The sequence below is a fragment of the Nycticebus coucang genome, chromosome 10, assembly GCF_027406575.1.
Source record: "Nycticebus coucang isolate mNycCou1 chromosome 10, mNycCou1.pri, whole genome shotgun sequence".
NCBI classification, from domain to species: domain Eukaryota; kingdom Metazoa; phylum Chordata; class Mammalia; order Primates; family Lorisidae; genus Nycticebus; species Nycticebus coucang.
This window is the reverse complement of record NC_069789.1, coordinates 40,784,020-40,809,490: the sequence shown is the minus strand read 5'-3', so window position 1 is coordinate 40,809,490 and position 25,471 is coordinate 40,784,020. Positions and strand designations below refer to the sequence as shown.

The 25,471-nt window shown below is 37.8% G+C and overlaps 1 protein-coding gene and 1 pseudogene across 3 annotated transcripts in view; one reads left to right on the top strand and one right to left on the bottom strand.

The window, feature by feature from the left end:
* RAB3GAP2 (RAB3 GTPase activating non-catalytic protein subunit 2) overlaps window positions 1–25,471 on the bottom strand; it is a 122,902-nt gene that overhangs the window by 75,473 nt on the left and 21,958 nt on the right. For all 3 annotated transcript variants that reach the window (XM_053606381.1, XM_053606382.1, XM_053606383.1), the window contains exons 3-4: window positions 4,987–5,110; window positions 3,723–3,804 (exon numbers count right to left, since the gene is read on the bottom strand). In XM_053606381.1, coding sequence (XP_053462356.1) covers window positions 3,723–3,804; window positions 4,987–5,110 — 206 coding nt within the window. The remainder of the gene's footprint in view (window positions 1–3,722; window positions 3,805–4,986; window positions 5,111–25,471) is intronic.
* Window positions 12,606–13,886, top strand: LOC128596727 (ubiquitin carboxyl-terminal hydrolase 8-like; annotated as a pseudogene).

Below are 25,471 nucleotides of genomic sequence, written 5' to 3'. Positions count from 1 at the left end.
ACAATCTCACAAGAGATCTTATGGAATTGGAAAAAGAAGAACAATCTAAGCCTAAACTCAGTAGAAGAAAAGAAATATCCAAAATCAAATCAGAGATCAATGAAATTGAAAACAAAAGAATCATTCAGAAAATTAATGAAACAAGGAGTTGGTTTTTTGAAAAAATAAATAAAATAGATAAACCATTAGCCAGACTAACGAGGAATAGAAAAGTAAAATCTCTAGTAACCTCAATCAAAAATGATAAAGGGGAAATAACAACTGATCCCACAGAGATACAAGAGATCATCTCTGAATACTACCAGAAACTCTATGCCCAGAAATTTGACAATGTGAAAGAAATGGATCAATATTTGGAATCACACCCTCTCCCTAGACTTAGCCAGGAAGAAAAAGAGCTCCTGAACAGACCAATTTCAAGCACTGAGATCAAAGAAACAATAAAAAATCTTCCAACCAAAAAATGCCCTGGTCCAGATGGCTTCACTCCAGAATTCTATCAAACCTTCAAGGAAGAGTTTATTCCTGTACTGTAGAAATTATTCCAAAAAATTGAGGAAGAAGGAATCTTCCCCAACATATTCTATGAAGCAAACATCACCCTGATACCAAAACCAGGAAAAGACCCAAACAAAAAGGAGAATTTCAGACCAATCTCACTCATGAATATAGACGCAAAAATTCTCAACAAAATCCTAGCCAATAGATTACAGCTTAACATCAAAAAAGTCATTCATCATGATCAAGTAGGCTTCATCCCAGGGATGCAAGGCTGGTTTAACATACGCAAGTCTATAAACGTTATCCACCATATTAACAGAGGCAAAAATAAAGATCACATGATCCTCTCAATAGATGGAGAAAAAGCATTTGATAAAATCCAGCATCCTTTTCTAATTAGAACACTGAAGAGTATAGGCATAGGTGGCACATTTCTAAAACTGATTGAAGCTATCTATGACAAACCCACAGCCAATATTTTACTGAATGGAGTAAAACCCAAAGCTTTTCCTCTTAGAACTGGAACCAGACAAGGTTGTCCTCTGTCACCTTTACTATTCAACGTAGTGCTGGAAGTTCTAGCCAATACAATTAGGCAAGACAAGGAAATAAAGGGAATCCAAATGGGAGCAGAGGAGGTCAAACTCTCCCTCTTTGCTGACAACATGATCTTATACTTAGAGAAGCCCAAACACTCAATCACAAGACTCCTAGAAGTCATCAAAAAAATACAGTAATGTTTCGGGATATAAAATCAATGTCCACAAGTCAGTAGCCTTTGTGTACACCAATAACAGTCAAGATGAGAAGCTAATTAAGGACACAACTCCCTTCACCATAGTTTCAAAGAAAATGAAATACCTGGGAGTATACCTATAGAGGAGGTGAAGGACCTCTATAAAGAAAACTATGAAATCCTCAGAAAGGAAATAGCAGAGGATATTAACAAATGGAAGAACATACCATGCTCATGGATGGGAAGAATCAACATTGTTAAAATGTCTATACTTCCCAAAGCAATCTACCTATTCAATGCCATTCCTATCAAAATACCAACATCGTACTTTCAAGATTTGGAAAAAATGATTCTGCATTTTGTATGGAACCGGAAAAAACCCCGTATAGCTAAGGCAGTTCTCTGTAACAAAAATAAAGCTGGGGGCATCAGCATACCAGATTTTAGTCTGTACTACAAAGCCATAGTGCTCAAGACAGCATGGTACTGGCACAAAAACAGAGACATAGACACTTGGAATCGAATTGAAAACCAAGAAATGAAACTAACATCTTACAACCACCTAATCTTTGATAAACCAAAGAAGAACTTACCTTGGGGGAAAGACTCCCTATTCAATAAATGGTGTTGAGAGAACTGAATGTCTACATGTAAAAGACTGAAACTGGACCCACACCTTTCCCCACTCACAAAAATTGATTCAAGATGGATAAAGGACTTAAATTTGGCATGAAACAATAAAAATCCTCCAAGAAAGCATAGGAAAAACACTGGAAGATATTGGCCTGGGGAAAGACTTCATGAAGAAGACTGCCAGGGCAATTGCAACCACAACAAAAATAAACAAATGGGACTTCATTAAACTGAAAAGCTTCTGTACGGCTAAGGAGACAATAACCAAAGCAAAGAGACAACCTATACAATGGGAAAGGATATTTGCATATTTTCAATCAGACAAAAGCTTGATAACTAGGATCTATAGAGAACTCAAATTAATCCACATGAAAAAAGCCAACAATCCCTTATATGAATGGGCAAGAGACATGAATAGAACTTTCTCTAAAGATGACAGACGAATGGCTAACAAACACATGAAAAAATGTTCATCATCTCTATATATTAGAGAAATGCAAATCAAAACAACCCTGAGATATCATCTAACCCCAGTGAGAATGGCCCACATCATAAAATCTCAAAACTACAGATGCTGGCATGGATGCGGAGAGAAGGGAACACTTTTACACTGCTGGTGGGACTGCAAACTAGTACAACCTTTCTGGAAGGAAGTATGGAGAAACCTCAAAGCACTCAACCTGGACCTCCCATTTCATCCTGCAATCCCATTACTGGGCATCTACCCAGAAGGAAAGAAATCCTTTTATCATAAGGACACTTGTACTAGACTGTTTATTGCAGCTCAATTTACAATCGCCAAAATGTGGAAACAGCCTAAATGCCCACCAACCCAGGAATGGATTAACAAGCTGTGGTATATGTATACCATGGCATACTATTCAGCCATTAAAAAAAATGGAGACTTTACATCCTTCGTATTAACCTGGATGGACGTGGAAGACATTATTCTTAGTAAAGCATCACAAGAATGGAGAAGCATGAATCCTATGTACTCAATTCTGATATGAGGACAATTAATGACAATTACGGTTATGGGGGGGGAACAGAAAGAGGGAAGGAGGTAGTTGGGTGGGGCCTTGGTGTGTGTCACACTTTATGGGGGCAAGACATGATTGTAAGAGGGACTTTACCTAACAATTGCAATCAGTGTAACCTGGCTTATTGTACCCTCAATGAATCCCCAACAATAAAAAAAAAAAAAAAAAGAATCAATGCAGCACTATACTACCAAAGCAGAGAAGACAGTGACTGCTCTTGACTTTTTTTTTTTTAATGAATAAAATTAGTAATGGAGAACAGAGAGAAAAGACAAAATGTAAAAAAGATATTTTGCAATTTTTTTCTGAATTCTTTTTTTTTTTTTTTTTGAGATAAGAGTCTCACTCTGTTGCCCTGGGCAGAGTGCCATGGCATTATCATAGCTCATAGCAACCTCAAACTTCTGGGCTCAAGTGATTCCCCTGCTTCAGCCTCCTAAGTAGCTGGGACTACAGGTACTGGCTAGTTTTTCTATTTTTAGTAGAAACAGCATCTTGCTCTTGCTCAGGCTGGTCTCAAACTCCTGAGCTCAAGTAATCCACAGGCCTCAGCCTTCCAGAGTGCTAGGCTTATAAGCATAAGCCACCACACCTGCCCCTGAATTCTTAAATCTTAACAGGATTTTAAAAAAAAGCACATTACAGAATTAAGTTTGCTAACTGAATCATTCTCTACAACCTCTGTAAGTGTGAATGCTTATATATTTACTAAACATTCCAACCAATGAAACTTCATAACAGATTCACTTATAAGTCAAATAATTTCACACATACATTTAACACACAGAAAACAAAAATTAACTGATACCTACCCTTCTTCAACATTTAAAGAACCACTCCAACCAACAGCAAACTGCATTTCTTCCTTTCCTTTATCACTGTATTTCCATTTTGCTGAAAAAACAAGATATCATATGAAGTAACTTTAGTTATATATACTAAAGCAGTAACTTACAAATTTTGCTCCTTTAGTATGATGAGTACAAAATAGTTCTATATTAACTAAATTTGGGTCTTTATATAAATAAATATAAGATAATGTTTTAAATTTTTTATAGCATTTCTTTTTTTTTGAGACAGAGTCTCACTTTGTCACCCTTGGTAAAGTGTTGTGGTGTCACGGCTCACAGCAACTTCAAACTCTTGGGCTTAAGGGATTCTTTTGCCTCAGCCTCCCAAGTAGCTGGGACCATAGGCACCTGCCACAACACCCAGCTATTTTTTTGTTGTAGTTGTCATTGTTGTTTAGCTGGCCCAGGCTGGGTTTGAACCGCCAGCCTTGGTGCATGTGACTGGTGCCATAATCACTGTGCTACAGGTGCCAAGCCAATTTTATAGTATTTTATAAAAATACCTACTCTTGTGACTTTTAGCCTCTCCTTCCTGAAATCAAACCCATAGAATGTTATCATAGTTCTTGCAGAATAAATTTGTTAATTTCTAGATCCACCCTACTTGTTTTATTTATAAGACTACTTTTATCTTCAGATGGCAAAGAAGAATTTTCCGTTAGATTTATGCCACTGGAAAGTAAATTTGCTTTAAAAGACCATGCCAGGCCATTTTATATACAATCTATTTTGATCAATGAAGTTTTTCATATCCTGTATGTCCCCAAACCTTAATTTTAATCTTTACCAAAAAATAAGCTGAAGAATTAGCCCCAAAACAAAAGTCTACTATCTTATGAGTTTTTAAATTATAATTGAAAAAGCACCTCACTTACTTTGTTACTAAGAGAAAAGGTCAGTGACCTTTTTAGCTCTGTCTTTTCCAAGAATTGGGCAATGCCCAGTACTGCCTCTGAAGTACCAGAGAGATAGCTAAATATCTACAGCCAAGAAAGAAAAATAGAGAGAAAACAAATGCAATAGGAAGAAAAGATGAGGGAGGAGGAGAGAGAGGGAGGGAGAAAAAAATCAAAACCAGAAAGAAAATAAAAAGTGTTAGATAAACTATACATGCCACCAGCTAAGGCATAAAATAGAAATAACTTTTTTTTCTTTCCACTGAATCCATTTTCTGTTCCATCCTATGAATTAAAATAAAGCCCACTGAAAATAATAGGACACTTACGCACTAGAAATACAGCTTTTTGCTCCCGAGCTATAACCATAAGATCATTGGTTGGAGATAAAGATAAAACACAATCTTGGAGCCAGGAAGTTTTTTGTGTTTTGTAAGTTTTTCCTTCTTCTTCCTGTGGATAAAACTATAATTATTATATATGCAAAAATATCAAGACTATTTCAGCTTAGCTTGTCCAGCTTGAGGGGAAAGGGGGAAGAAAATAGCAAAGAATATCTTTCCAGATCTCTTATAGAGTTTCATAATATTCCTTACCAAAACATGTCAAAGATGACCGACAAAGTACCCTCTGGAAACAAATCTCAGTTTTGAATACTAATGCAAAAAATTTAAATATGAAAAAATCAGTAAGGCATTAAAAATCTCACATAAAGGATTACTTCAGGAATGACGCAGTATTAGGAAATTTTAGTGAATAATCCTATTCATAGAGAGATAGCTATGGCATCTGCAGCTGGATAGCAAAGGAAAAATACCTGAGGAGTATTAAGGTGGTAGGATTTGTAAAAGTATTTGATATAATGTGATGCTTCCTTTTTTGTATTTGACCTGTGAGGTGTTTCCCTTCTTCCATTAGAAATTTATTATTTAGGTAAATCCTCATAGTTAAAAATCCAACAGATATATAAAGGTCTTCTTTGAAAAGTCTCTGTCATATTCTTGTTACTCTAGCCACCTAGTTGTTAACTAGAGACAAAGCAATCAGTTCTGTGATATGTAGTTCCAGAGATATCTTTAGGTACATAAAAGCAAATGCATTCCCTTTTCCTCCCTTTCTACTGTAAGAGTGGTAGCGTAATATATACATAATTCTGTACTTTGCTTTTCCTCTTTATACTTTAGACTTCATTCCACAAGAAATTTCCTTATTCTTTTTAATGATTGCAACATAATTTAACCAGTCCCATCCTGGTAGACATTTGTATTCATAATATTTTATTGTTACAAGCTATGCTGCAATGAATGACTCTATGTATTTGTCAGTTTGTTTGTGTGGCATTGTATTAGTAGGCTAAATTCCTAAAAGTGAAATTGCTGGGTCAAAGGGAATGTGTATTAGTAAATTTGCTACATCTTCCCAAATTATGCCCCATACATGCTATAATAATTTTTAATACCACCAGCAATTTTTGAAAGTGCTTTCTTAAAGACTTTTGAAGAGATGTTTTAACTCTGAATTTTTGTTAGTCTAATAATTTTGTAAAAAGTGGTATCACAACATTTTTTTTTGTTGTTGCAGTTTGGCCGGGGCTGGGTTTGAACCCGCCACCCTCGGCATATGGGGCCGGCGCCCTACTCACTGAGCCACAGGCGCCGCCCAGTCACAACATATTTTTAAACAGCATTTTTCTTATGAAAGAGAACAGGCATTTTCTCCTATGTTTAAAGGCATTTTCTCATATGCTTAAGAAAACATGTCATTTTTATAGAAAGGAAAGGAACAAATGACATTAAGTTTTAATGAATAGTTTCTTTTGTAGATTTCCTGCCAGGTTGTTGCTTTTTCTAATTAATCTGTATATACTTTTTCTTTTGAGACAGAGTCTCATTATGTCGCTCTCTGTAGAGTGCTGTAGCATCGTAGCTCACAGCAACCTCACACTCTTGGGCTTAAGCAATTCTCTTGCCTCAGCCTCTCCAGTAGCTGGGACTACAGGCACCCACCACAATGCATGGCTATTTTTGTTGTTGTTTTTGTTATAGTAGTCATTGTGGTTTGGCAGGCCCGGGCTGGGTTTGAAGCTGCCAGCTCCAGTGTATGTGGTTGGCACCCTAGCCGCTGAACTACAGGTGCTGAGCCTATATATACTCTGTCTTTACGTACAAGAAAAATCGGCCCTTTGAGCATGAGAGTTGCAAATAGTTTTTCCAATGGAAATGATGCTACTCAAGGATTCAATCTGTTGACGTGCACAAAAGGCAAAGAAACAAAGAATTTCAAAGAAGGAAGGCATTAAGAGACCAACTGGTACAATATCTCATTTTACAGTAAGGAAAATGGCATCTCAGAGAGGCTAGAGAATCAGTGTCAGAGCTCAGACTAGAATCTAGGCCTCCTAACTCTCAAGTGATCTTTCCATCCTATCATCCTGCTCATCTTTTTAAGTAGCTGTACCAGCTTTCTGAGAAACCTGTCTTCTCTTGGGATTTGACTCTAGTCTCACAGTCAATAAAAAGCCTTTTATCAAAAAGAACTACCTTATTACTTAGCACTTTATTCCAGGATTATCTTTTTGCAGTTCTTTGAACCAATTTAAAGATGACTATTCGACACGAATATGTGAGTCAGTAAATCCTTGAGTTATTTCTTTAAGCACTCCTTCAAAAATACTTTTTCCTTTCCTCTCAGTCTTTCCATTTTCAGTTCCAGTTCCTCCAGCCAACCACATCCTGTTCTTTTAACTTCTTTCAAATTTATCGCAGTTAAAAGTCTTAATACTAAAAAAAAAAAAGTCTTAATACTCTGTTACTATTTTTTTTATATAAAAAAAGTCTTAATCCTCTGTTACTATTTATTCAGTGATTAGATTTCTCCCACACTAAACCAGAAGCCCTCTAGTTGGCAAAATCTATCCCTCATATTATTGTTCAACTCCACATGTAGCATGGTCCACTAGTAGCATATATGAGTAAACAACAACACTCCCCATCTCCTGTATTCATAAAATGTCTGAATAACCTACTCTTTTCATACATGGAACTGTATGAGCATCAATTCATACACTAGTATATTCAATCCTTATACTCAATAATCCTATATTCAATTCAATGTCTTCTCTTAAATGATGTTATGATTTAACAGTTTAAGATTCTGACTGACATATTCACAGTGGGTACAAGTTAGAGAAAAAAAGGAGAGAATGCCACTGTATCACAACTTTCTTAACTGGGCCTAGAACTCAGTGCCAAATTATAATCAAGCTCTGTCTGCCACTATCTCAACAAAGACTTTCTAAACATGATGAAAGCACGGGAAATAGATGTCACTTGCTTGGAATTATATGCTGAGAAACTATTTCACAATCATTGGTTATATTCCTAACCCTGCTTAGTCATCTCATAAATGTATATTTTTAGTTACATAAAGCCAGAAAATGAAGCTTCATATGGATTAGCACACTGGTTTCATCTAATGATGATCAAGGAATAAAGAGGCAGAAAACCAAAATCTTCTTTCTTCCATTTTCTTTTCTATGTCCTCTCTACCTCTCCATCTTTCCTTGCAACTGTGTGAGTGAATGCAACCCTCAAGTTTGCCACAGTAAGGCTGGATGTGTATAAGTGGACATCCCATGTTACAAGTAGGTTTGGAAATACTACAATATTATATTACATTATCTCTTCATTACTGTTTGATGTCCTATAAAATTCTAGTTCTAACACTTTAATTAGGTTTCTCAAAAATGATGCCAGCTTGTCCTAAGTGAAATGGTGTACTCTTAATCCAAGCTCCATACCTTTTTTTGACCCACAGCCACATGGGGGAGCAGCTGCTTACTTATTGCAAATGCAAGCTCCTGGTTTACAGGTAATTCTGAAAAAACTCTTCTTTGGGACTAATACACTAATATAGTACTCAATATATCAAATTTAATAAGAAAAAAGTCTCTAATGATAATAACCAAACCCAAATATTATCCTTAAAATTATAAAGAGGTAAATATGTATTATTTCCCTATAAGCTTAGCTATTTTGCCCTAAACAGAAGAATTTTATCATATGATTATGAAACAAATTTAGAAAAGAAAACCACTGGAGATGGGGTGGGGGGTGGTGGTAGAAATCTCAGATCAATCAAATTTCTTTCAGTAAATCCTCAAAGAAGAAACTGCTTGCTACATCAGAGATTAACAATGAATATATGATATACAAAGATAAACAAAGAAAAAAAGCATAGCATAGAAAAGTACATGTCCTAAAACTGTTCTACAAAGTCTGCTGCTTTATACCCGAGCAATATGATATGTGGGAAGCAGGCCAGAATAACCTGAAATCTCTCTGGGGAAAGCCTTTGGGACCATGCTAAGCAGGAGACAGACAGTGGGCCCATGAAAAAGTGAGGTGACACTGAGAAGTGTTTTGGTTTTGGTCATGTAAATTAAGAGGGATGAGGCTGGTGATTCAGGTTATTTTCACAGCAACATTTGCCAAATACTCCCCACGTGCTAGATGCTGGTAAATGCTTTACACAGATATCCTATCTAATTCTCACATGAACTTTATAAAGAAAGTTCTATTACCGCTTCCATTTTGAGAGAGGAAAACAAGGAATTATCAAGATAACTCCTCCCTCCTACACACCCCCTCCCCCACCAGGCAGTGGGGTTCAACTGAATTGCCAACTTTCTGTGCTGCCTACCACACTATACTGCTGTGGGAAGCTGGTCCCTGTAACAAATCTGTCAAATCCCTTTCAGTTTTGATTTGTTTGAGACAAGGTTTCACTCTGTTGCCTGGATTAGAGTGCAGTGGCATCATCATAGCTCACTGCAACCTCACACTCCTGAGCTCAAGTGATCCTCTCTCATCAGCCTCCTAAAGTAGCTGAGACAATAGGTGCACACGACCATGCCCAGCTAATTTTTCTATTTTTTATAGAGACAGGGTCTTGCTAGAGACCTTTTGTAGAGACAGGGCTGCTCAAGCTGGTCTCTAACTCTTGGCCTCAAACGATACTTCCTTCTCAGCCTCCCAAAGTCCTAGGATTACAGGAGAGGGCCACCACACTTGGTCACCTTTCATTTTTTTCTGCTCCGCTGTTCCCATTGCTGTTGTTACCTAGGGTGAGCACCCACAATACCTGTCGCTGTAGATCCAGAATATAGTTTACTCCATTTCTAGACTAAAAGACTAGTGCCTCTCAATAATTACAAAAAGAAAGAAGTGGTGACGTGGAACATAAAGAGATTTAGTCTAATCCAACTCTGCCACATGGTTAACTGAAGCAACCTGGTTTACAAAAGGTGATGTATTTACTAGCACTGTTTAATTGGTCTCTTTTTAAGGAGAACTAAGAGACAGCCCTCTCTAAATACAGTTAAAAGCTAAGAAACTTAAGAACAAGCTCTGCCATGAAAGAACAGCGTCTAGCTCAGGGTCTTTCAACTTCAGTGCTACTGAACTTTAGGCTAGATAATTCTTCATTGTGGGAAGAATGCCACAATGTAGCATTGTGGGAAGAATGCCACATCGTAGCATGCTGGGAACATTCATGACATCTACCCACTAAATACCCATAGTGTCCCCCAAGTTGTGACAACCAAAAACGTCTATAAACATTGCCAAATGTCTCCTGCGGAGCAAAATGCCCCCAGCTGAGAACCAATGGTTTAGCTAAATAAGATACTTTATACTTCAAAACAAAAATCAAACAAATTAATTCAGTAAGAAATTATAATAATAAGTATATGACACTGTCATAAAAGACTCCAGAACTACTGTCTGTACAGGATGAATAATCTCCCTTTCATATATGTCATAATCCTCTTGAAACCAACTAACAGATTATAGTCTTATAAAAAAATGGAAGGAATTATGGAGATTTGAAAGAAACTATTTATTCAGAAAAAAAGATGAGACCTAGAAAAAAAAGTAGATTATTTCTAACCACATAAAGGCTATGAATAAAAAATTTAAAGTAATACATTCATCTAGTCCTTTGATCATTTACTGAAGACTCTGGTTCCTCACTTCCAAAACCAAGGGGCTGAGGAAGGAGGAAACGGCCTGTGGAAGGAGGAAATGGCCTGTGAGTCAGACTCCAGGAACATGACTAGATCCATAATGTTCTCATATCTTTCTCTTTCTTTTAGTCTACCTTGTACAACACATCCGCAGTGCTGCTCGCGAAGGGCTGTGTGCCAGGCAGTATTAGGGTAGAAAGATAAGGAAAAAAAACAGGTCCCAATCTTTAATGCTCTTACGTCCTTTGGGCAGACAGATGAATAAATACATGGTTGTCACTCATCAAAACATACAAAAGACGCACCAGCCCCAACTGGGTTGGGAGGGCAGGGTGCCAGGAAAAAAAAAAAAAGACTCTTCCTACTGGAAATAACTCCTAGCTAAATCCTACATGTAGAAAGTAGGCAGCCATGAAAGGGGGAAGGGATAGCAGGAGAGAAGAGGAGGACATGGACATTCCCATCAAAGGAAGTATTCCCAGACTAGTCTCTGGGTCCTAATTCTCTAGGGAACCTTAAACTCAACATATTTAAAGGCAAGAAATCCAAAATTAGGAGTTTCTGGTCACAGCAAATCCAGCCGTAGAAAGGTAAAAGATAATACTGCAGGGGCAGGCAGACAAGGAATAGGTGATGAAGAATTTTAAATTACCATGCTGAAGAGCTTACACTTAATCTTGAAAGATATGGGGAATTTTTTTTTTTTTTTTTTTTTTTGAGAGAGTCTCACTATGTCATCCTCGGTAGAGTGCCGTAGCATCACAGCTCACAGCAACCTCAAACTCTTGGGCTCAAGTAATTCTCTTGCCTCAGCCTCCCAAGTAGCCAGGACTACAGGTGCATGCCACAACACCCGGCTATTTTTTGATTATAGTTGTCAATTGTTGATGGCAGGCCTGGGCTGGGATCAAACCCACCAGCTCCAGTGTATGTGGCTGGTGCCCTAGCCGCTGAGCTACAGGTGCCAAACCACAGGGAGGTTTTTTGAGCAGTGAAGCTAGGTGGTCAAATCTTTTCATGCATGTGCTCACTGTGTGCCCTCTCTCAAGTGTCTGCATTTTTAAAACCTTTAAAAAAATTCAACAAGTAGCAATAAAAATGGGTTTACATTCCACTTCAGTTAGTAGCTTCCTTCCTCCGTCTCTCTCACACATGCACACACACACACACCAGAGATGAAGGACACCTGAAATAACACCTGCGTTACAACCTATGATGCATCTCTGGCACTTTCTTATTCAATTTTATTTCATTATTTTACAACTTCTGGTCAAGCCGCCAAAAATCGACTTCACTACAAGTCAAGATATGAGTTTCTAACCCAGGGGTTCTCAACCTCAGCAGTGTCTGACATTTGGGGCAGGACAATGCTTCACTGCGGGGGGCTATCCTGTGCGCTGCAGGATGTTTGGGGGTATCTCTGGCCTCCACCCTCTACATGCCCATAGTACCCCAGTACAATAGCCAAAACCATCCAAGACATTGTCTCCTGCTTGGGGGCAAAATCGCCCCTAGCTGAAAACCACTGATCTAGGCAACGGAAGGTCAAAGCAAGGCTGGGTTGGGCCATAGTCCTAACTTAGAGCTCAGTTGACACAGGAACAAAGGTTGTTGAGGACCCAGTAAAATACACAGGGAAGGCAGGGAGCAGAAATACAAACCAAGAAATAGTAGTTCCTGAGTCAGATTGTTTAGGAAGCTTCAAGTCTAAGCACAAATAACTCGAAGAAAACATTGGTATAGTGGAGAAGAAGAAATTCTCTCTCCAGGCGACACGTCGCCACGCAATGCATATCGGGGAAAGGGGGATGAGCTGGGCTGGCTTCCGGGGGGATAGCGAAGGCTAAGTCTCCCTCGAGTTCCTGGGAGATGGGCCTTTGGCTAAGAGGCCTGCGATAGTGAAGCGCGTTTGGCTCCACAGACTATTTTCATTCAATGCTTGGACCTGCAAACATTAAAAAAGCTATTGAAGAAGCTGAAAGACTCTCTGAAAGCCTTAAACTAAGATATGAAGAAGCTGAAGTTCAGAAAAAACTAGAAGAAAAGGACAGACAGGAAGAAGAGCAGCTGCAACAACAGAAGAAGCAGGAAACAGGAAGAGAGGGTAGTGGCACATCAGCTAAAGGTTCTTTGGAGAATGTATTGGATTCCAAAGACAGAACCCAAAAGATTAATGGTGAAAAGAGTGAAAAAAACAAGACCAAAGAGAAAGGAGCAATCACAGCAAAGGAACTGTATACAATGATGATGGATCAAAACATCAGCTTGATTATAATGGATGCTTGAAGAATGCAGGATTATCAGGGTTCTTGTATTTTACATTCTCTCAGTGTTCCTGAAGAAGCCATCAGTCCAGGAGTCACTGCTAGTCAGATTGAAGCAAACCTCCCAGATGATTCTAAAGACACATGGAAGAAGAGGGGGAATGTGGATTACGTGGTACTTCTTGACTGGTTTCGTTCTGCCAAAGATTTCCAGCTTGGAACAACTCTGTGGAGTCTGAAAGATGCACTTTTCAAGTGGGAAAGTAAAACTGTCCTGAACAATGAGCCTTTGGTTTTAGAGGGAGGCTATGAAAACTGGCTCTTTTGCTATCCTCAGTATACAACAAATGCTAAAGTCACTCCACCCCACTGAGGCAAGAATGAAGAGGTGTCTATCTCTTTGGATTTTACTTATCCCTCACTGGAAGAATCAGTTCATTCTAAAGCTGCTGCCCAGATGCTACCTCTTCCCATAGAAGTAGATTAAAATATAATAATAAATGATCAAGATGAGAGAATGGGACCATTGAAAATCTCAACTCCAGTTGAATCAACTGCTGCTTTTAAATCTGATGTTTTACCCATTATTCAGCCAGTGCCTATTATAAAGAATGTTCCACAGATTGATGGTACTAAAAAGCCAGCAGTCAGGTTGCCTGACGATCATAGAGTAAAATCTGAAAGTACCGATCAGGAGCATCAATCTCCCCAGAATGGAAAAGTAAAAGTGAACATGAAAATTCTGATGCCAAGAAATCTGTGAACGATAGAGGGAAAAGGTGTCCAGCCCCAGAAGTGCAAAAAAAGTCAGCAGGAGATGTGTCTCACCCATCTGCGTCAGGGGATTCAAGTTCAGGCAAGGCTTAATGAGAGCCTTTGACAAGAGTGCGAAGTGAAGAAATGGGTAGGATTGTTCCAGGACTGCCTTCAGGCTGAGCCACGTTTCTTGACCCAATTACTGGAACTTTCGTTATTATCGAAATAACGTTTCGATACATATGAACAGTAATGTTCGTATGTATCTACTGGAAATGGCTCCTTCATCTCTTGCACCCCTCTAATTCATAAAGCCAAACTGCAGGTTCCTGCTGAGCGAGACAGGGAACCGTCCAAACTGAAGCATTCCTACTCTTCCCCAGTCATAACCCAGGCTGTGCAGGAGGAAGAGAAGAGGAAGCTGACTGCGACTCCAACAGTTAATCGGGAAAACAAGCCAACATGCTACCCTAAATCTGAGATCTCAAGGCTTTCTGCTTCTCAGATTCGGAACCTGAATCCTGTTTTTGGAGGATCTGGACCAGCTCTTACTGGACTCCATAACTTGGGAAATACTTGCTACATGCACTCAATATTGCAGTGCCTATGTAATGCTCCACATTTAGCTGATTATTTTAACCGGAACTATTATCAGGATGATATTAACAGGTCAAATTTGTTGGGGCATAAAGGTGAAGTGGCAGAAGAATTTGGTATGATTATGAAAGCCCTGTGGACAGGACAATATAGATATACCAGTCCAAAAGACTTTAAGGTCACCATTGGGAAGATCAATGACCAGTTTGCAGGATACAGCCAGCAAGATTCACAAGAACTGCTTCTGTTCCTAATGGATGGTCTCCACGAAGATCTAAATAAAGCTGACAATCGGAAGAGACATAAAGAAAAAAATAATGATCATATCGATGATTTTAAAGCTGCAGAACAAGCTTGGCAGAAACATAAGCAGCTGAATGAATCTATTATTGTTGCACTTTTTCAGGGCCAGTTCAAATCCAAAGTACAGTGCCTCACCTGTCACAAAAAGTCTAGGACTTTTGAGGCCTTCATGTATTTGTCTTTACCACTAGCATCCATAAGTAAATGTACATTACAGGATTGCCTTAGATTATTTTCCAAAGAAGAAAAGCTCACAGATAACAACAGATTTTACTGTAGTCATTGTAGAGCTCGACGAGATTCTCTAAAAAAGATAGAAATCTGGAAGTTGCCACCTGTGCTTTTAGTGCATCTGAAACGTTTTTCCTATGATGGCAGGTGGAAGCAAAAATTACAGACATCTGTGGACTTTCCATTAGAAAATCTTGACATGTCACAGTATGTTATTGGTCCAAAGAACAATCTGAAGAAATACAACCTGTTTTCTGTTTCAAATCACTGTGGTGAGCTGGATGGAAGCCACTACACTGCCTACTGCAAAAATGCAGCACACCTGCGGTGCATCTTACAAGGGTATATGCGAAATTTAGTAAATGTAGAATGTAAATGTCTTAACACAATAACTAAGAAAATGCCAGGAAGGCCAGTGTGATGAAAATGTGTCAAACGGTCCATAAAACCAGTGTATGGTGCCCCATGATCGCATTAATGTACACAGCTATGATTTAATTAAAAAATTAAAAAAGATAAACAGAGCGGTGGTTTACGTTTGATGATCATGAAGTTTCTGAGATTCCGTTTCATCTGTGAAGTCTTCAGCTGCTTATATCCTCTTTTATACTTCATTGGGATCACGAGCAACTGATGTAGCCACATAAAGAGATATAGGTTATGAGCTAATTATCTTTTAAAAGTCTCAGCAACACAACTCTTGAATTGCTTATAAAGGCAATGGGGTAGCAGGCTGCAGCCGGCCACTTAGCAGAAACCTAGGACAGTGAGAGCTGTGCTACTCTACTTGTACTATATAATTAGGTCAGTGCTATTATCAAAACTTGACAAATAATATTTAAGAAGTATTTGAGTAAGCATCAATTACAGGTACCATTTACTTCAACTTTTTTAGTCCGCTACAAAGTTCAAATAATTAACTAGCTAAGCATTATTATTCTACTAATCTAAAAACCATTGTATCCCTTTTTTTTCCCTTTTCACTGTTATGGCCCTTTTACATTTCTAAATCCCAGCTTGACTTATTATGAATAATCCAGGATGATGTAATAAAGCAGATTGGCATGTATTTATTGCACACTTGCACATCAAGTCCATGTACATAGTTTAACATATGGTTCTTTTGTGAAACCTATAACTCAGAGGATTGCTTTTTTTCTTTTTTGGCCTATTCTGAATAAACGACAGGGCAAAGCTATTTTTCTGTTGTCTCTGGGCTGTATTTGTGCACTAAATCTTTATTGTAAAAAATAAATGGAAACTCTCATTTTTTTAAAATGAGAGTTTCATTTGCACCTACATTAAAATCTTAATGAGAAAAATAATGTATTATCAAACATAGGACAGTAGAACCACAGATTTTTATACACACACATATATAAATATACCACACTTGTCCCACCACATTTATTTTAAATTTAGTGCACCTATCCTGTTGAATCAGGACTCGATTCCATTCATCCTTCGACTTGACACCAGAACTCCAGATAGCACTTCAGAATTAGAAGTCGAAAGAATACAATAACTTAGTACCTAGACTTATACTTTCCAGAGTAGAGTTCTCAAATATTCTTAAGAATTAAGTGAATTATGCATTATGTACAATATGAACCACAGCTTGACAGAGTGATATATTAAAAGAGATAAAGGAGCTTGGAATTTATCATTTACCTCAGGGACCCAGCTACTATACATGGGAGTCAGTAACTACTTCATACAAAAATAAGATAATAAAATGCTTCTGAAAGATGTCACCATTAGCAGGTTCTCAGGGAGAAAAATTAAAGGATGGGTTTTGAATTGTGAAGTTATCAAGTTTTCATGTTTGACAATGAAGTCTAAGATAGTATCTTGACTAAATTACTGTATCAATGAAATATTTTCAGATCAAATTCTTAAGTTCATAGCCATTTGAAAACAAAAATTATTTTTGTTTAACTCCATGAAGTATCTTTGGAAAATAATTTGTTTAATATATACAATTATAAGATATTTTATGATAGAAATCCACACTAATAAACATTGAATTTTGAAACCTGAAAAAAAAAAAAAAAAAAAGAAATTCTCTCTCCAAACTGAATCACAATGAACTAGTATTAGATTTTACAAAAAAACTGGGTTTCCAGTTCATCAGGAAAACTCAGGCAAGAAAAAGGGCCGTAAACAACAATACTCTGTTAAGCCTCATAGGGAGAGCATTTGGTGACTGACTCGACACAAGCTCATCAATTTGTGTAATATGGGTACGTGCCTACTAATTAGGTGTTTGGAAAACCTCCTCCTACAATAATATGGCCCACAGTCACTAATATTGCTCCCTTAAAGCTAGTGATCTTAAAACTTGACAGGATAGGTAATAGTTCATTGTCCAAGGCATAACTAAAATAAATGAAAAGTCTCACTATTTAAAGGTACTACACCAGGGATCAGCTTGGTTTTCCACAAAAACTTGTACCTAGTTTACTAAAGTTAACCCTAAATGCATCCATTAACTATAAAACATAATCCCTGTTGTGCGGATATCTAATAATCTGTATTTTAGTGTGGCTAAAATTTTCTTTGAATTAAGACCAGTAAAAAAACTGTCTTAATCTGCACAAATATGGAAGCCACTAATGTGGACTAGGAAAAGGAATTCTTTCTAAACAACTAGGGCTAGAGCAATACTTATGAAAATTTAATTCTTTTGATTTTAAGCTACAAATTTGTCAAGTGACCATTCATAATAGAGAAGATTAGGTGAAATTGCAGTTGAATCAACCCAGCCTTGGAGTTGGCCATTTCAGGAGCAGGTAAATTTTCACTGGGTAAGCATAGTGGCCAATGGTTTATCATAGTCATCGAAGTAACCAGGAGTGGTTTTCTAAAGTTTCAATTTTAGCACAGTAATCTATCATTTGCAATTTATGTTGTTACTGTCAGTATGCTAACTTTCACAACAAATATTTATACAATATAGCAGTGCCAGTAAAATCCAGTGCAATCTAAGGAGCTGTTAGTGCATTCATCGTAGTTTACCACTTGAGACATAAAAATAGTCATCTAGGCTTGGCACCTGTAGCTCAGTGAGTAGGGCGCTGGCCACATACACAGAGGTTGGTGGGTTTGAGCCAGTCTGGGCCTGCTAAACAATGACAACTGCAACCAAAAAATAGCCAGTCATGTGGCGAGTGCCGGTAGTCCCAGCTACTCGGGAGGCTGAGGGAAGAGAATCATTTATGCCCAAGAGTTTGAGGTTGCTGTGAGCTGGGATGCCACGGCACTCTACCAAGGGTGACATAGTGAGACTGTCTCAAAAAGAAAAAAAGAAATAGTCATCTATACTTTTCAAGCAAGGAAGCAAGGGACATAAGTACTTTAGTACAAGTGCTTACAGAAAAAGAAAAACTATATAATAATATAATGCTACACTATCAGGTAGTAGGTTGTTTTTTATTCTAGTCTGCTACCATTGCACGTAATGCCAGCATTTTTCAAACTTTTTCTTAAAATAGCAGGACTTTTAATTCCCAAACAAAATCTTCTACAAAATTTCAATACATGAAAATAGATAAAAGCAGAGATGGGGAAGCTACATAGCACTTCTGTAGAAACCTAGAGTTCTGCTACAAAGCATGAAAGGTACTGGTCTAAACCATTTTCCATATCAGAAACTAAAATTATCCAGTGAATGATGTTATGAGCTTTTAAAAGTTAAGATAGAGAAAGGCATGAACTCTTTCTAAATTTGATTACAAATGACCCAAAGGAAAAATTCTCACAAATAGAACTCACAAAAGAATTGCAACTTCAATCTCAATTTTTTTTTTAACAAAGTGACATTGTAATTTATTGTATTATATTGAAGATCTAATTGTATAGGACTGTATTTAATTGTATATAAATTTAAAAATACACAAATGGCATTTTGCATATATAGCTCCTGTTATGCAGAGTGTGACTAACATTTTTGAGTTTTAAGCAGAGTTTACTTTTGATCAAATACAGCACCGTATTGCTATGCAGAATGGGAAACTGGATGGAAACAACCTGGAAGGTGGTTCCCAGCAAGCCCCCTCAACTCCTCCTAACACCCCAGATCCACGAAGCCCTCCAAATCCAGACAACATTGCACCAGGTAACTAATCCCCTTCCAAACAGAATGATAAAATTGCTGTGTACTAAAAGATAGGACGTGAGTCATTTGAAGCCTTTACTAAGTTGTGTTTAAATAATACATCCTTTTGGGGCGGCGCCTGTGGCTCAGGGAGTAGGGCGCCGGTCCTATATGCCAGAGGTGGCGGGTTCAAACTCAGCCCTGGCCAAAAAACCACAAAAAAATAATAATAATAATATATCCTTTTCATTAACTATGTTACTCTTGATCAATCGTATGGCCTCATAGACATTCATAACCTCAGTTTCTTAATTTGTAAAGTGAGGATTATAATTAATATGTCATGAAGTTATTGTGAAATTAAAGATTGTAACATATTACATAGACTTTCATAAATTGTATAGTCCAATTAGATCTTCTATATAATTGCAAATGACTTAATTTTTAATATGAGTGATTACCAACAAACACAATGAAACTTTAAAGGAATTGAGGCTATCATAAATGTTTTACATGGTTCCTTGTCTGAATTTTTCCATTTATCTTGAATTTATCAATCTCAATTTTTAAAATTACTTTTCTTTCTAACCATAAAGGAAATTAACTTTAATTATTAATTCTGTTATTTATTCTTAAATTGTATAAATAATATGATCTCATTTTTGCAATATGTTCTTTGTGCCCACTTAACATTTTATCTGTATAAAGCCATAGAAAAACTTCTTAAAGCCCTCTAACTGTGTAAAGCCATGGATGACCTCTTTAAGTGAATGATGATTACCCTTACATGTTAGAGGTTAATAGATTATTTTATTCTTTGTATTTTTCTTCAATGCCTGAATATTCCATAATAAATACATCAAAAGTTTCATTACTCATAAAAAATTCATTTCATAAATAATTACAAAATTAATTAAAATTTCATAAATACTCCAAACTTGAAGTATGTTTCCTAAACAATTGTTTAACACAACATACTAAATCTATGTGCTCCCCTAGGTGCTATGAGGTACAAGAATGTACCAAAACATTCCTACTCAGAAACTTTATTATCTGGTTGGACAAATAAGACTAATAAATAAGAAACAATTAGCACCCAATATAAATCAGAACAGATCTAATAGCTAAACCAAGTACTATGGGCCTTAAATTGCTATTAGAATATAGAAAAAAATAGACAATGGTATGCATTTCCCAAAAGATTTGTATGAGAAAAACATAAAAAAAATGACCAACTTCACTCATAAATTTGAAATGTAGATTAAAAGCCTGAAATAGCATTTCACACCTATTTGATTTAGCAAAAATTAAAGTCTGGTAACATACTAGAGTCTACAGTCTCTCGCAGTCCTTTGTTTCCTAATACAGAAAAACATGGGTATGGAGAAATACTTCACTTTTCTGAAATAAACAATAGAACAAATAAAAAGCAATTGGCTCAGAGCTGTTTTTATTTCTGTAAACAGTAAGCAGAGAAAGGCACTCTCATACACTGCTATTAACACAAATTGGGGCAGCCTTTTAGAGGCACCACGCAACAATTTCTACCAAAATTTAAAATGTGTGTACCTTTTGGCTTAGCAATTCACTTTTAGGAATTTATCCTAATGGAATAATAAGACTAGTTAACATTTATTGAGCACTTATATTGTTCTGGGTAATATTCTAAGGATATATTATTTAACAGTTCTATAGTTTGATATTGCTATCAGTCTCACTTTAGAAACGAGGTGACTGAGCTCAGAGAAGTTAAATAACTTGGCCAAGGTTTCCTAATCGGTAAATGTCAGAACTGTAATAGAAAGGCAGTCTTGACTCTCAATCATGACCCTGTGTGCCCATAGGTAACCAAGATGACAGTAGATGTAAAGATGCTTACTGCAGCACTGCTTATAATAGAGAAAAAGGAAAGTACAAAAACTACAAGTTCCTTAACAGCAGTGAGATTAAATCACGTACATCTATATAAAAATATAGTATGCCTTAAAAAATGAGATAATTTATACGTGCAGATACAAAAAAACCTCTAATTACATTAAACAGAGAAGGCAAAGGGTAGAGAGTAAAATTAAACTCTAGTCGGACTTTTAGATAAAGAGAGCAAATTAAACAGAACTTCACTCTCGCTCTCCCAGTACCACTAAAAACAATGGCAAAAAATTTATTTTTTATATTGTTTTATTTTTTTGAGACTGGGTCTTCCCTGTTGCTCAGGCTGCAGTGATTTGTGGTGTTATCCTAGCTAACTGTAACCTTGAACTTCTGGGCTCAAGTGATTCTCCCTCAAGTAGCTAAGACTATAGGCTTGCAATGCCATACCCAGATAATTTTTAAATTTTTCACTATATTGCCCAGGCTGGTCTCAAACTCCAGGCTGCAAGTGATCCTCCCGTCTTGTATTTGTGAACAACCGTGCCCAACCTTAAGAATTTTTTTTTTTTAAAGGGGAAAATGAAAAGCAAGAGGAGAAAACCTACTAATTTTGAGACCTAGAAAAAACATATGGACAGGTAGTAACTGATTTCATAGTTACTCTTAAAGTTACCCTAAAAAGTAACTCTTAAACTAATGGACAAGAAAGCTGAGAAGCAGTCCATGTGCACTGCAAAACTGCCAACAGGCTTAGGAATTGATGCCAGGTCCCTCAGGAAGAGAGGACAGGATGGGGCTAAAATCAGAGGCTCCGCTGAAGTGTTTAATTAGGATCAGCACCCAGCTCCCTTCCCCCATCCAGCTGAATCCACAGCAGAAGACTAGAGGCCCAGAGGCCCCATAACCCAGCCAAAGTCTCTAAACAGAAGCTACCCCTGGGGAATGCTGGAAGTGTGTAAATTTGAACTTAAATTAACAATTATAAACAAGGGAAGAGACTAAAACAAATCTCTGTTAAGCATGTAGGCATAAATACCACCACCAACACTGAGCCTGGACTGTTTCTGGATCTTTCTGCCAAAGGGTAGACAGAGTAAAATTAAACTGCCAAAGATCCAGAAACTAAAATTCACTTTCGTTTGGGTACAATCATTTAGCTGTACTTTTCACACTAGCAAATCTCTTCACCAGAACCTATTAAATTAATGGTTTTATAGATCAGACACTTTGTGGAGAACAAAAATAGGGAAGGGCAGAAAGAAAAATTGGAGAGTTCCCTGAAAAGCCATGGGCTAAACCAAGGGTTCTGAACCACAGCACCCTTGGGCTGTATAATTCTGTGGGTGTGAGAGGGCTCCCCTGTGTGTTCTAAGATGCTTAGCAGAATCCTTGGTCTCTACCTAGACCACTGCCCCCAAGCTATAAAAACCAAAATGTCTCCAAACATTGTTTTGCTGATCACTGCCAAACATCCACTGAGGGGGCAAAATCACTCATGGTTGAGAGCCACTGGGCTAGATCCAGCTTGTATTAATACTGAGAGGAAGGTTACTGACAAAATGAGTGTTTCTAACAGCTCAAAGTCCAAAGGAGAATCAGCCTTAGGAAGGAGACCCTCTGTGGCCACGCCTCATGAGGACAACCTTAGACACATCCTTAGTGTATCTTGAGTGCTCTCCTTCTGCGTCTGGCTAATCTGGTGCTTATGTTTCCTGTGTGACAGATGGCACCAGAGTCTAATGGAAATAATAAAATAAGGCAAAATATTTTGTAGTCTCATCCCAGGTTATTATTGAGGCTTTAAGAATCTTTAATCAAGTTGTGCTATATTCTGTATCTCAGCTTATAAACAAACATTTCTCTGAGTCTTCAACCTGACCAGCATGTTTTCATTCCCTATTAATCTGCTAAATCATAATTGCCTCTGGAAATGGTATTATGCCACTTTCTGTAAATGGGGCATATTTCAAAGTCTCTTTTGAATACAAAATTTCCATGCTGCCTACCTTAACTGAAGATCTTGACCCAGAATGTTCCTGTGCTTCCTAATCTAGTTATTACCTATTTACTACTACCTTTGTACTACTGAGTAAATCTATACCTCCTGCCCTTTAGCCTTAATACACCAATGATGGAAAGACCATTACATCTGTCTTGACAATTAAAATTAAATTAAGCCCTTACAAGCTTCTTCTCAAACTGCCTCAATTCCCCTCTTAGCATGAAGATAAGCAAAATATTCCCCTCTAATCACTTCTTTGCTATGGCAAAAAAATTACATTCTCAACTAAAAGCCTTTATAATATTGTAAAAAAATAGCAAAGCTATTTATTATTTGTTATAGGATCACTAATCAGTAGACAGCAATAGTACATTTACCTTCTTTTCCAACGTTCCCAAGCCAGCCACTACCTGGTCATGATGCCAGTTAATGCCAAGTTAGTATAGAGCAGTGGTTCTCAACCTTCCTAATGCCATGATGTATTTGCATTGTTTCAAGGGGGTTGTGACCCACAGATTGAGAACCACTGGAAGTTTGTTTACCTTCTCTTCCATCCCAATCCACCCTGAAAGCTTGCTCTGTTTGCCTTTTCAGTCTCTTGTATTTACTTGTGGACAAGTAGAAATTCCTTAACTTTATTCTTTTCACTTGCCCAACCAGCATTATGCCTGACATGGATCCATTATTTAGGGTGTTGTGAATTCCTCAAGCTTATTTTCTTTACTTAATTAGAATTATGCCTGATATGGATCCATTATTTGGAGCATTGTTATGTACTAAATTGTGTCTTCTCCCCAGTCCAAATTCATATGTAGAAAACATAAAACCTAAAGTGACAGTTCTTAGACACAAAGCCTTTAAGAAGGTAGGTAGTTCAGGCTGAGACCTTATCAGACAGGACTGGTGTCCTTATAACAAGAAGAGCCACCAGAACTTTCTCTCTCCCCCCTATATGGAGGAAAGACCAAGCGAAGACACGGCAAGAAGGCAGTTGTCTGCAAACCAGGAGAAAAGAAGTTCCAATAAACCAACCGTGGTGACAATGATCTTAGACTTCTAACCCCCAGAACTGTAAAAAAATAAATTTTTATTGTTTAAGTCACACAGAGTTGATGAATACATCTGTTAAGCAGATGAATACAGGTATAAAATATCTACAGGAGAAACACGTTTGTCTTCTCCTGTAATAGAAGCAAGCGTCCTTAAAGCTCTCAAACCTCCCAGTGTCATAGGCAGGTATTTCCTTAGACACTGCTGGCTACTGCTGATAGTAGACATTAGAATATGCTTTCTTCACTAAGCCCTGATTATAGCTGACACCTAGAATCAGAATCAACATAGAATCAGAAAAGAACTAAAGAGGACTTCTCCTTTCTTTCTTTTTTTTCTTGTTTTTTTTTTTTTTTTTTTTGTGGCCCTCGGTAGAGTGCCATGGCATCACATAGCTCACAGCAACCTCCAACTCCCGGGCTTAAGCGATTCTCTTGCCTCAGCCTCCCGAGTAGCTGGGACTACAGGTGCCCGCCACAATGCCCAGCTATTTTTTGGTTGCAGTTCAGCCGGGGCTGGGTTTGAACCCACCACCCTCGGTATATGGGACCGGCGCCTTACCGACTGAGCCAGAGGCGCCGCCCGACTTCTCCTTTCTTAAAAAAGGCTTGTCCAAATCCCTGGTACTGTCTCTCTGAATATAAAAGCTCTTTACTCTTCTGCCATAAAAATAATAAACTACTCTCAAAGAGCACAGATAAAAAGCACCCTGGAGTTTTTCACTGTCTGCTAAACTCAGTAGCAGCCAGATGTCCTCCAAGCCATCATTCAGTGAAGGCACCTGCTTTTCTACTTAATCCTCTGCTAACCTTCTACACCATTGCAGCACTCCAAGCACATTTCTCTAATGAGACTAACACAAGATAAAAGTTTACTTTCCTCTGCTGGTCATAATAATTTCACCCCAAAGGCAACTGGTGGAGAACCCTATCACTGTTTCTATGATTACAGCTAGAAGTTGACTTCAGGACACTCCTCCTCTTCCAATCTTGGTTTCATCTTTAATGTGGACAAGATCCAATTAAGACTCTCAGGGAAGGTAGGTGCTGACTTTACTATCTATTCTACTAAAACAGAGTAAAAAGTTTCCTTTTCATTCTTTACATTCTAAGGAGGAGACTATATCTGTTAAATTGACTATACCCATGTTCCTCTGCATTTTATACATCTGCCAAAATTTACTCTGATTCTTTCTTTTTTTTTTTTTTTAAGACAGAGCCTCAAGCTGTCGCCCTGGGTAGAGTCCCATGGCATCACAGCTCACAGCAACCTCCAACTTCTGTGCTCAAGAGATTCTTCTGCCTTAGCCTCCCAAGTAGCTGGGACTACAGGAGCCTGCCACAACGCCCAGCTATTTTTTGGTCGCAGCCGTCAGTGTTGTTTGGTGGGCCCGGGCTGGATTCAAACCCTCCAGCTCAGGTGTATGTGGCTGGTGCCTTAGCTGCTTGAGCCATAGGTGCCGAGCCAACTCTGATTCTTGTTATGCCTCTGGAGCTGGCTATGCCTCTGGAATTGTCTGTAATCGTACAGAGTACTAGAAATAACAGAAGTCTCTTACCTCAGCTGAGTAAAATATCTAATAGTCCTGATAGAAAACATTTTGTTCAGAATAACCTCA